The sequence below is a fragment of the Ictidomys tridecemlineatus genome, chromosome 1 (genome assembly GCF_052094955.1).
Source record: "Ictidomys tridecemlineatus isolate mIctTri1 chromosome 1, mIctTri1.hap1, whole genome shotgun sequence".
NCBI classification, from domain to species: Eukaryota; Metazoa; Chordata; class Mammalia; order Rodentia; family Sciuridae; genus Ictidomys; species Ictidomys tridecemlineatus.
Genome location: NC_135477.1, coordinates 44,855,048 through 44,867,816, shown reverse-complemented (window position 1 = coordinate 44,867,816; position 12,769 = coordinate 44,855,048). Strand labels below are relative to the sequence as shown.

The window sequence follows — 12,769 nt, the reverse complement described above, 5'->3', positions numbered from 1 at the left end:
GTGGGGTAAGACAGGAACATGACTCAGCATGCAGGCCCTTATCCTCAATAAACCAGAGCCCCCGGGGTAGTAAAGGACAGAACTACATTAAGACAAGTTGGGGCTCTCAGTCAGGAGATTGGAGGGTGAGAGGACTCAAGTGCATGCCTGGGTTGGAGAGAAGGCTGGGGAAACGAGTCTTTAAGAAGGAAGCAGCCATGGAGTTGGACTTTTGAGGACATATGGTTTGGACACAAAAGAGAATGGGGAAGAAGAATTCCAAAGTGAATGGAAGAGTGAGAGGCAAAGATGGAGGAATGGGAAAGCATCGGGTATATACAAGAAGCATAAAGAAAGAGAACAATGGGATAACAGGAAGCAAAGTAAAAGAGAAATGAAATTAGATTTTAGTTGGGTTAAAAAGCAAACAAACAATAACAACAACAAAAAAACCAGAAACAGCAGCCTAGAGGCTCCGAGTTTGAATGCAGTGCCATGAAACCTAATGTTTTAAGGGCCTGGGTAACTATGAAATTAAAGAGTTTTGTTACATCATTAAATGCATCATTAAAAAATTCCTAGCTGGTGGTGGTGGGGGGCTGGGGTTATGGCTCAGTCAGTGGTATAGTGCTTGCCTAACATGTGTGAGGCCTTGGGTTCGATCCTCAGCACCATTGTGCCCAACTACAAAAAAAAAAAAAAAAAAAAAAAAAAAATCCTAGCTCTCTAGTGAGGATTTAGCAGCTTAGTGGGGTGAGATAGGAACATGACTCAGCATGCAGGCCCTTTAAAGATCAAGTTTCCTCAAAGTTTTTCTTCATACCCAGAAATCTACCCACATTACCATCCAGTTCCTCCAAAAGAGTTAAACTTTCTAAAATTCATAGAATTAAGGCGCTATCTGTGATCTAAAATGTAGGCCCTTAAAGAAATGAAGAACTCGGGCTGGGGTTGTGGCTCAGTGGCAGAGCACTTGCATTGCACATGTGAGGCACTGGGTTCGATCCTCAGCACCACATAAAAATAAATAAACAAAATAAAGAGATATATACATTTAAAGAAAGAAATGAAGAATCCATTTGAATCTACAAATACTGATGTTAGATTTTCCAGAACCAAGTCAGCCACCTGCATGGAGAACACATTGGTAGTAGGTTCGGCCCTGGGGAGGGACCTGCGCACCTTTGGAGCCACACAGTGCCATGGTGAGGGGACTGTTGCTCTTGTCCAGCTCCCGGAGGCAGGCACTTCCAGCATGATCACGGATCACAGACAGCTCCTTCAGGATCAGTGCCTGGTGGGAGAAAAGGAGATCTATGGGGGGTTGTGTCTATTGGCTTTGTGGATTATACATATTCTTTGTTATATTTAAAGAAATTTGGGAATACTTAGGCAAGATGTCAGATGGCCAATTAATAAAGGTTTCAGTGCCTCAGAGGACCAAAATACCCTAGCTATATAAATACCTGCATCTTCCATGAGGTTCTAGAATCAGTGTATATGGCAAAAAAAAAAAAAAGTAACAAACTTGAAAAATCCTTTAAATGGCCTATAAAATATAGAATACACAGGGCTTTGGATACAGTTCTCATACAACAAAATACCTGTGTGTATATATACAGCCATGTGGAAACACATATCCCCACATAAGAGAAATAGGAAGTCTGTTAAAGAGAACTGCTTGTACAATTTATACAATTTGTCGACCTTTTCATGCCATGTACCATGAATTTGCATGAGCTAAGCCTAGGATGAGGTGACTCTACCAAATGTTCTTGCCCATGAACACATCCAGGTTGCCACTCTTCAATTCACAACATAGGATGCTGAGTCAGCTAGGAGACAGGATTCTGTTAAAATTGGTCCGACAGAGGCCTCAAGTCATTTTCTAGGTAGGTGCCAGTGAGAAACATAAACTTATTGGTCTTTATAAGACTTGGTGAGACTAAGAATGATTTGTGTGAATACCTCACACAATTATGGTTTCGTTACTTTAGAAAATACATTTCAGTAAAAAGCTTCTTTATGTTTCAAGAGGCTTTCTTCCTCACTGAGGTGAATTAAAGCTCAGAACCATAGGCCATGGCCAAGGGTAGAAGGGGTCAGGCAAAACCTTGGTGTCCTCTGCCTGCTGACCTAGTTGCTTCAGAGAGTTTCAAGTTCCCAGGGAGTGAGCCTCATTGACTGAGCCCCCCAAGTAAGCTGGCTTTAAATGTGAGGGGGCAGCAGGTTGGCTGTGTGACTATCAGATGTGAACTTTCCATCCTGTATCCAAGTCTCTTTAAAGACTTTCCATTCACAGAGCTGTGGTGCCAGTTTCTACAGAAGGTTGCTGAAAACAGAGAGGGCAGAAGCACTAATGGGCAGTCACAGGGGGTGTGAGTGTGAGCCTGAGACAAGAGCAGCCCCATGTGGCAGAATGAACAGATGGCCGTGTTCTCACCATCTGGAACACGGGAGCTGGAAGGGATGTGAAGGACTTGGTCAAAGGTCCTGCCCTTGGTAAACAAATGGGCATACATGTGGCCAGCATAGGACCAAGATGCAGGAGGCTGTATCCTTACTTTCAGCTCCTTAATACCTTCTCTGCATGGCTGCCTGCCCATGCCCTGCAGACATCCCTTCAGCTGTGGTGAGCACGCTGTGGCTGAGCCGAATCATAGGGCTGCTCTTACCTCCAGAGTCTCCTCGGCAGTGCAGCCAGGCTGCTGCTGCAGCTTGCCTGTGTTCAGGGCTTCGATGTACTCATCACATTTCTTATAGCCAGCATTCAGCAACTCATACTTGGCCTTCAGTAGTCCTTGGCCAGGTGTGACATCACCGATCCCAATTGAGAATCCACGGTTAGCTGCAGGAGTTGGTGGGCAGATCCAGAATAGAGCTATAAATGTTGCTCAAGAAAGCTCCTAGGTATAATTTATAACTTTGTACTATGAAGTAGTCCCTCTCTTATCTGTAAGGGCAATGTTCCAAGAGCCCTGCTGGGTGCCTGAAGCTGCAGAGTACTAAACCCTATATGTAATATTATATGTAATACTGTATTTTTTCCTATACATTCATACCTATGATAAAGTTTGATTTATTGTTTAATTTTAAACTGAGGATTAAATCCAGGGGTATTTAATCACTGAGCCACATTCCCAGCCCCTTTTAAATATTTTATTTAGAGACAAGGTCTCACCGAGTTGCTAAGTGCCTCACTAAATTGCTGAGGTTAGCTTTAAACTTGTGATCCTCTTGCCTCAGCCTCCCGTCTCTGGGATTACAGGGATGCGCCACCTTGTCTGGCTAAGTTTGATCATATGTTAGGCACTGTAAGTGACTAATGATACTGAATAGAATAATTCACTATAAGATACTATAATAAAAGTTATATAAAAGTGGTCTCTTTCTCTCAAAATATCTTATTGTTCTGTACTTACTTTTTCAGATTCTCATTGACTATAAGTAACTAAACCACAGAAGGGAGGACATGGTATATAGACTACCATACATAATTTGAAGTATAAAAAATGTTTTTATACTCAAGATTCTGAGGCAGGAGGATCCCAAGATGAGGCCAGTCTTGGGCAACTCAGTGTGAACCTGTCTTAAAATCAGAAAAGACCGATGATGTGGCTAAGTGGTAGCATGCCTGGGTTTGATCCCCAGTACCATAAACAAACCAAAAAAATCTCACAAAAATCTCACAAGTATCACAATTCAATCAAAGAACAGCTTCCTATCTCAGGCCCTAGAGAGTTAAATAAAATAACAAAGACTCACTTACTCTTCTCTCAGACCTTATGATCCCTTGGGGAATGCAATGTTCTCCACTATAACATAAAGTAGAGTGAGTGATATTTAATACTAAAGAGCAGGCTCTAAGATAGCATGGCTGAAACCTGTCTGCCCTTGTATTTTCAGAAATCACTCCCAAACAGAGAACAACAAGTGAACTCAGTTGTGGTGGCACACACCTATAATCCCAATAACATAGGAGGCTGAGGCAGGAGGATTGCAAGTTCAAAGCCATTACAACTTACTGAGAACCTGTCTCAAAAAAAAAAAAAAAAAAAAAAAGACGGAGCAATACCTTCAAAACTAAGGGAAACTAATTTTCATTCTGTAATTTGATATCCAGACAAAGAATCAATTAGATCAGCAGCATAGGGATTTTTGGGGAGGCATGAAAAAAATCATTCGACACATGCCATGCTCAAAGCATGTGCAAACAAAGGCAACTATTGAGTGTAAGAGCAATACTCAATCATGGGCTTAGGCTGAATCCTGGGAGGCCTGGAAAACAGTGCTTCCAAGGTACTTTGAGGCAGCCTATGAAGGCCTTTTATATAATACAAACCTGTCTGTAGGCAAGAGGGAGTGACTGCAGATTTTGCAGAGAGAAAAGCAGATTTAAATCTACAAACTAGTCAATTTCATTAATAAATGTACTCATACTCTGGTATAGAACAAGCATCATTTTCTGTGTGTGTGTGTGTGTGTGTGTGTGTGTGTGTGTGTGTGTATGTGTGATGAACCAACTATAAAGAATAAACTATCGGGGCTGGGGATGTGGCTCAAGCGGTAGCGCGCTCGTCTGGCATGCGTGCTGCCCGGGTTCGATCCTCAGCACCACATACCAACAAAGATGCTGTGTCTGCCGAGAACTAAAAAATAAATATTAAAAATTCTCTCTCTCTCTCTCTCTCCTCTCTCACTCTCTCTTTAAAAAAAAAAAAAAGAATAAACTATCATAAACCCTAAAACTCTTAATCACTGTAGCAATAACAAGAGAATGCTGAGACACTCACACAGGTACACAGGGGCCAGCCTGGCAAGCCGGGACATAGCATCAGCAGCTTCATTCTGCCCCCAGTCTCGCAGCAAAATGTAGAAAATATTATTCTTGGATCCTGATCCCAGTGTTCCTTTGTCCATGCTGCCACTCATCAACTCACTGTTCTGGATTGTGACATCTGGAACAATAATACTGATTATGCATTTAGACAAATGAATATTTATCACATTCCATAATGAATTTGAGGCAGTTGCTACTGAAAACTAACAGCAGAATCACTGTAAACAGCCCACACTCCAAAAAGGAAAAAGAAATTTAAATCTAGAAAGCAACAAAATACAATCTAAAATATAAAGCTAGCCTGAGGGTGTAGCTCAGCGGTAGAGCAGGTGCTTAGCATGCATGATGCACTGTTTGATCACTAGCATGCAAAAAATTAAAAAAATAGAACAAGAAGCCAAAGTATCTTAAAAAGCTCTGTGTGTGTACATATGTATGTCTTTCTTTTTGGCACCTGGGATTGAACCCAAGGCTGCCCACATGTGCATGCTAAGTACCCACTTTACTACGGAGCCACACTCCCACAAAGTACTTTTTCAAGGGACTAAACCAGAGGAAGATCAATGTCCTTCAAAATACAGTATAAATATTGACCTTCAGGGAAACTTTACAATCCACTTCTTCAGTTCAGAATCCTGAACAATCATTTTTAGACATGAGGCCTTGTTAGCAAAGTCCATTCTAAATCAGTGTAACTATAAGTAGTCTACTGGGGAGTTGTTTTTGAGTGGCCTGGGGTGAGCAAAGCAGCTTGCACCAGAAAGCAAGCCATGGATGCTAGTTTTATGACACTGGTCCTTCCATCATGCTTCGGAATGTAGCAGTTTTAGGAAGACTCAGGTGACTTGCAACTAAATCCTGCTATATCTGATCTTCATGTTATCAAAACACTTTGCTGAGAAGATGAGACAGGAAAAAAAAATTAGTCTTGGGATATAGCTCAGTGGTAAAGAAGTATTTGCCTAGCATCATATGTGAGGCCCTGGGTTAGATCTCCAGCACCAAATAAATAAGTAAATGAAGAAAACTTCTTATAGTTTTACTTTTGGACACAAAATAATAAATTATATGCCTTAAGTAATGAGACCCTACTTGTAATCCTAGCTATCAGGAGGCTGAGACAGGAGGATTGCAAGTTTGAGGCCAACATTTGCAACTCATCAATACCCTGCCTCAAAATGAAAAAATAAAAAAGGCAAGGGATGTAGCTCAGAAGTAGAGCAGGTTCAATCCCTAGTTCCATAAAACCACCACAATAATGGACCCTTGTTGATGTTCCCCCAGGTCAAAAGAAGGCAAAATAGAAGACAAATTGCATTAACTGACAAAAACTATTCATTTAGAGAAGAATACTAACCACTCGATTACACATCTACATGATCTCTAGAGAAATGGGGAATTACAAATGAGAGAAGAAGGACCTGCTTCTTCCTGAAGCGTCAACTTCCTGCTAGAGGCCTTTGGAGAAACATTGGAATTGCTGGCTAAGGGAAAGTACCTGGTAAAGTTAATTTCTGGCCACCTGCTTTTCTGCCATATGTCTGCTCCCCCCTGGCCACGCCCAGTTCTTTCAACTCACAGGAATCATTGACACAGAGATCTTCCCCCTTGCCACAGTACTGCTTGCCCTTGGTTCGGAGGTTGGCCCTCACTGGATTGTCATCACTAGGTCTGAGGATGACACTGAAGATCTGTTTTCCGGTCCACAGGGTGACAGGCTAGGGATGGAAAGGAAGCCAGAGATGAGAGGCTGAGCCTGGTCTTACCATCTTTCACATAAGGCAAGATGGTTCAATGATTCCACACCAAGCCTGGCACCAACACAGTTACACTTACTCTATCAGATGTTCTGCACAGACACACATGTACTTGTGTATGGACACGTAACTTCTATAAGCACCTTTACTTATTTTTAATTTTCTGGTGGTATTGGGGATTGAATCTAGAGGTCTTCTACCATAGAGCCACAACTCCACCCTTTTTATTTTATTTTGAGATAGGATCTCACTAAGTTGCCTAGGCTGGCACCAAACTTAAGATTCTCCTGCCTCAATCCTCCAAGATGCTGGGAAAACAGGTATGTGACACTGTGCCCAGCCTGCACGCACCTTCAGTATTGTAGGATGTGGAAGACGAACTTTAATTTTCTCATCCTTGCCAACCAATATTGAAGCAATGATTTGGCAAGCCTTGGCTCTGTCGAAGAAAGTGTCCTTGAGAGTGAGGAGATAGGCACCTAAGAATGTTAGAACCAGCACAAAACAAAGAATAGGATTGAAATTAAAGAAATCCATATGCTTTCAATTTTAAAATACAATCATACTACTTACCAACACAATGAATTAAGTATGTAGTGCTTATTGGCTCCCTCCTCCAACTAGAATCTAAGCTCAGTAAAGTGTCTTTGTTTTGCACACTGCCTGAGTCCCTGATACGGGAACAGATTCTAGGCCATCAGGCATTAGGCCTAGAAAATGCCCCATGGTGGGAGCTGGGAGCATTTGTTGAATCAATTAATAACCCAACAATTAAAAATACCTTAAACAGGCTCATGAGCAAACTTAGTAAACAAATATAATTAAACACAGGCAATTAAATAGCTTTTCAAGTCATCACATGAATCACTGTGAATGAGAATTCCCATGTTCCAGAGTCAGAAATTTATTTCTCATGAATTTCACACTCGCACCTGTTAAAAAATCCTGAATAGCAGCAATGAGTGGCTCCCCATTCCTTGGAGTTACCAGGTTTGCTTTAGTCTGAAGGAGAAATAAGCACAATAACTTAGGCATTTTTGGCTGCATGATGTAGTCCAAAGACCTGCAGCACAAAGCTTTCCAACTGTTGTGAATGAAGAAAGAATATCAGAAAGGGGAGGTTAAGAAACGGGGGGGGGGGGGGGGGGCGCAGGGGTCTTAAGCCTTGTTTTCTCACTCACTCCCAGTTCCTTCCCCTGTTAAGGAGAAGGAAAAAAGTACCAGAAAGATTGGCCTTGGAGGTTCATATTGACACTAAAATGAAATCTGGGGAAGTTGCTTTAGAATTCTACAGAGTTCTACACACACAAGACTTTACCTATTATTAAGTGTACTTCTCCAGAGCAAATTCACTTCTATGAATGCTCAGCAGCACTGTGACCTCTGAAGCCAACCAAGTCCATATAGCTCCACATGACTGTAGAACTGCTCAACTTCTCTTTTTTGAGACATTACATCTCAACAACAATTCTGAGGGATGGGGGATGTAGCTCAGTGGTAGAGCACATTTTAGCAATGTGAGGCCCTGGCTTTAATCCATAGCCCCCCCCACACCCCCAAAAAAGGACAGGTTACTTGTATTCGAGTGCAAGTGTGACTGCTCCTTGCTTTTTTTTTTTTTGAGGGTCCAGGGCCAACTGCTTTGCTCTTGATGTAGAGGTGCTCGTATGCTCGTGGGTATTCTGGGTCTCTTCACCCAGAGTCCTTTGTGGCAAGGCCTTGTTATTGCCTACTTCTGAATCACTGCTCCTTCAATAGGAGTGGGAGATAGGATACACTTGCTGGTTCCCTCACCTGTTTTAGAGCATCTCTGAGGTAGAATAGCAGGTGGTCTGGATATAGGAGCAGAGGATGCGGGGTGGAGTTTGTTTTTTTTTCTGAAATCTCTTCTGGGTAATTTGGGTCAATATCCAAGCTAAACCCTATCACATTTTTTTTTTTTTTTTTTTTTTAGAGAGAGAGAATTTTTTAATATTTATTTTTTAGTTATTGGCAGACACAACATCTTTGTTTGTATGTGGTGCTGAGAATCGAACCCGGGCCGCACACATGCCAGGCGAGCGCGCTATAGCTTGAGCCACATCCCCAGCTCAACCCTATCACATTTAACTGAGAACTGCTGAGTAAGAATGAGAGATGACAACTTTCTTTCGTGAAACTGAGTGGATTTATTCAGCTGGTAACCAAGGATTCCTCCATCCCAACACCCTAGAAGTCTGTGTCTTACTGTTATCATATTTTTCTTGGGGGGAATGGGGGTACCAGGGATTGAACTCAGGGGCACTTGACAACTGAGCCACATCCCAAGCCCTATTTTGTATTTTATTTAGAGACAGGGTCTCATTGAGTTGCTTTAGTGCCTTGCTATTGTTGAGGTTGGCTTTGAATTCACGATCCTCCTGTCTCAGCCTCCTGAGCCACTGGGATTACAGGCGTGTACCACCATGCCAGGCTTACTGTTATCATTTTTAACTATATTGTAAAAAAATGGCTATAGTGTAGATTCTGAAAAGCAAAATCAGAGATAAAATCTAACTGGCTGGCTTCTATTACTATTAATGGCTATTATTCCCAGTAACTTTCTAAACATTACCTTTTGTTAGAAAAGCAATGTTTGTTGTAGAAAAAAATGTATAAAAATAATTGTTAAAACCCCAAAACTATGTAGGAAATGCTAATCCTAAACCAAAAATAGGTTAGAAGTATCACATCAAAAATGGTAAAAAAGGATCTGGGGATATAGCTCAGTCGGTAGAGTGCTTGCCTCACAGGTACAATGCCCTAGGTTCAAAACCCAGCACCCCCCCCCCCCAAAAAAAAGGTAAAAAAGATGGGTGTTATGGCGCACATCTATAATTCCAGAGGCTTGGGACTCTGAGAGAGGAGGATTTTGAGTTGAAGAGCCAGCCTCAGCAATTTAGTGAGGCCCTAAGCAACTCAGTGAGACCCTGTCTCTAAATAAAATATAAAATGAGCTGCGGATGTGGCTCAGTGCTCCTCGGTTCAATCCCTGGTACCAAGAAGAAGAATTAAAAAAAAAAAAAAAAAAAAAAAGGTAACAGGTAGCTAGGCACACTGTGCACACCTGTAATCCCAGAGACTCAGGAGGCTGAGGCAGGAATATTACAAAGTCGAGGACAGCCTCAGCAACTTGGCGAGGTCCTAAGCAACTTATAAATAAATAATAAAAAATAAGAAGAAAGGGCTGGGGATGTGTCTTTGTGGTTAATCACCCCTGAGTTCAATCCCCAGTACAAAATAACAAACAACAAGACATTATTACAGACACTAGCTCTCTATTTCCAAAGAAGACTGCCAAAGGCTCAAGAGAAATCAATGAAATGCCAGATAAACACAGGCACTGGTGCCACTGCTAGTTGTGGTGGTATTTTTCACAGGCCTCCTTACCCCCATTCCCCTCCTTAGCAGAAGCAAAGCTGGGCCACACCACTTTACCTACCCCCATCAGAACGAGGGCTTCAGCTTTAGCTTCTTCTGTCTGAGGAAGATGAAGATTCATTTCATCCCCATCGAAGTCTGCATTGTAAGGAGTACAGACACACTCGTTAAATCTGAAGGTCCTGTGGGGCTTGACTCTGGCCTGGGAAATACAAAACAAAATGGGAAAAGGACTTTGGCATGCATTCAAAAATTGGTTTCAAAACATTGAAAAATGACTTCCTGGAAAACTGGACACTTTATTTATTTATTTTAAAATTTTTAATTATTTATTTATTTATTTATTTTAGTTTTCGGCGGACACAACATCTTTCTTTGTATGTGGTGCTGAGGATCGAACCTGGGCTGCACGCATGCCAGGCGAGCGTGCTACCGCTTGAGCCACATCCCCAGCCCCAAACTGGACACTTTAAGGAAGTAAATTTTTGGTATTTACTTATTTATTTTTTTGTTCTCTGTTGCTTTGCCAGGTGCTAAGCAACTTAGCAAGACCCTGTTGCAAAATAAATTATAAAAACTGGCTGAGGATATGGCTCAATGGTTTAGTGCCCCTGGGTTCAATCCCCAATACAAAAAGGAAAAATCTTTTCAGCATTTTAGCTCTTAGTTAATATGCAAAGTTAAATCAAAAGTCAATTTTTTGGCTGGGCACAGTGGTGCACACCTGATTACCAGCAGCTTGGGAGGTAGAGGCAGGAGGATTGTGAGTTCAAAGCCAGCCTTGGCAAAAGCAAGGTGCTAAGCAACTCAATGAGATCCCATCTCTAAATAAAACATACAAAATAAAGCTAGGAATTTGACTCAGTATTCAAATGGCCCTGAGTTCAATCCCTGGTAACCCTTCCCACACACAAAGCAAATTTCCTGCCATATATGTGGTGCTGAGAATTGAGCTCAGTGCCTCACATGTGCTAGGCAAGTGCTTTACCACTGAGCCACAACCCCAGCCTCACATTTTTATTTCCAAGTAAAACTAGTTATTTCATACTGACTTTCAATTAGATCTTTTCTGTTGCTTTGGTGCATATACATTTTACAGTATACATATTAAAAGTAGCTAAAGTAAGCTTAAAATTAAATAAGTTTCACTCAGCTAAACACTGAGAGGGAGGTCACATTACAAAAATCTGAGATGATGTGCAATTTTAGGAGTCTGTAATTAAGCAGTGAATACACACAGCAAATTTTTACTTGAAAGAAAATAAAAACAATAATCCTGTACTCACCAGATGAGCCATTATACTCAATTTGTGCAGTGAGGGCTGCCGATTAAATAGCACCACGTCTCCATCTATGAGGTGTCTCTCTACAATGTCACCATACTTGAGTTCCTGAGCCATCTTTTCCCGATTTCCGTATTTCAAAAACCTGAATGTGCAGTGATAAAGGTGACCTGTGACATCAAAGTTCTCCTTTGACACCAGATTTTTGCCACTAAGGATTCAATCTCTAAAACATTTCATTAAATCAATCAAAGACACCTCCATTTTAAACTCAGAACATTAATTTTTGTGCTAGCAAAAGCTATTAAATTATGTCTGTTGGTTTAATACATTTCCTAATTTTAGAAATGTTAGAATATGAAAAAAATGTGTCTGAGAATCACAGAAAAATAATAAATCAGCTTCTCTCGCAGGCCCTGCACTAGTGGTCAGTTCATCATGCTGCATAAGCCACACTTGGCCCTGTGAGGGCCACGGAGTTAGGAGTGCACTGAAGGAAGCCTAGAGAGCCCAGTGACACAGGAGATGATCCACTTTCATAATCCAAGGTATTCTGTCACCTAGGCCTGCTAATGTTACATGCCAGGGAACACATGAACACTTCACATATATCAAAGATCAAACTGAGCAAGTGACACACACATAGGCCATTGAAATTTAAAGAGATTTTTCCCATATGTGGAAGTGTCACAGTCATCGTACTCTGGACTGCATACTGTGGTTGAGCAGGTGACAGTGAACTTGGTCATGAGAACACAGTTAAATCTAACTAGACTGGGAGAGCATTCATTACCTTTTCATTTGTGTATGTCTTTGCTGGATGAAATTAGCTCCTGGGTGAACTTCAGGGCCATTTCGAACCAGTTTCCTCAAAAAATTGATGTTTGCTTTGTTTACCTGAAAGACAATTAAAAACACAGTAAGATATTCTCAGGTTTCTATAAGCTTGTAAACTACTGATTGTGTCCTAATCATTCCTTGAGTAGTTTCTAGAAGAAAAAGAAGCTCCCCTGGGCAGCCTGCTGGTCTTAAGTTAAACAGTCTCTACTCAAATCACTCTCTTGCTGAGTCCTGGCCAAGTCCTTTCTGGCCTTTGGTTTCCCCATCAGTAGAATGAACAAGCTGGACTGATGCAGAGACCTGTCAGAACATTCTGTAATCCAAGAAACAGGTGGCAATTTTATCTGTAACTGTTATTATTGTTTAAAATTTTTTTTTGTAGTTGCAGGTGGACAGAATGCCTTTATTTATTTATTTTTATGTGGTGCTAAGGATCGAATCCAGTGCCTCATATATGCTAGGCCAGTACTCTGCCAGAGTTATAACCCCAGCCCCTCATTTGTAATTATTTACAAGAGGTGCACTGTCTGTCTTAGTCACACTCTGCAGCCTCTTGGGTAGCTGTTTGTAGAAGGGAATGTCAGAAAAAGAAACTCTTGCATCATTTATAACTCAACTGAGGACACTCAGCACAAACCTCACCAGAAGCATCTATCATCTGGGCTAACTGA

At 41.4% G+C, this 12,769-nt stretch overlaps 1 protein-coding gene across 5 annotated transcripts in view; it reads right to left on the bottom strand.

Moving 5' to 3' along the window:
• Polr3a (RNA polymerase III subunit A) overlaps positions 1 to 12,769 on the bottom strand; it is a 41,619-nt gene that overhangs the window by 21,158 nt on the left and 7,692 nt on the right. For all 5 annotated transcript variants that reach the window (XM_078039372.1, XM_078039381.1, XM_005325836.5 and 2 more), the window contains 9 exons: positions 12,052 to 12,155; positions 11,262 to 11,403; positions 10,037 to 10,177; positions 7,509 to 7,578; positions 6,928 to 7,055; positions 6,399 to 6,537; positions 4,773 to 4,937; positions 2,655 to 2,827; positions 1,162 to 1,273 (listed from right to left, as the gene is read on the bottom strand). In XM_078039372.1, coding sequence (XP_077895498.1) covers positions 1,162 to 1,273; positions 2,655 to 2,827; positions 4,773 to 4,937; positions 6,399 to 6,537; positions 6,928 to 7,055; positions 7,509 to 7,578; positions 10,037 to 10,177; positions 11,262 to 11,403; positions 12,052 to 12,155 — 1,174 coding nt within the window. The remainder of the gene's footprint in view (positions 1 to 1,161; positions 1,274 to 2,654; positions 2,828 to 4,772; positions 4,938 to 6,398; positions 6,538 to 6,927; positions 7,056 to 7,508; positions 7,579 to 10,036; positions 10,178 to 11,261; positions 11,404 to 12,051; positions 12,156 to 12,769) is intronic.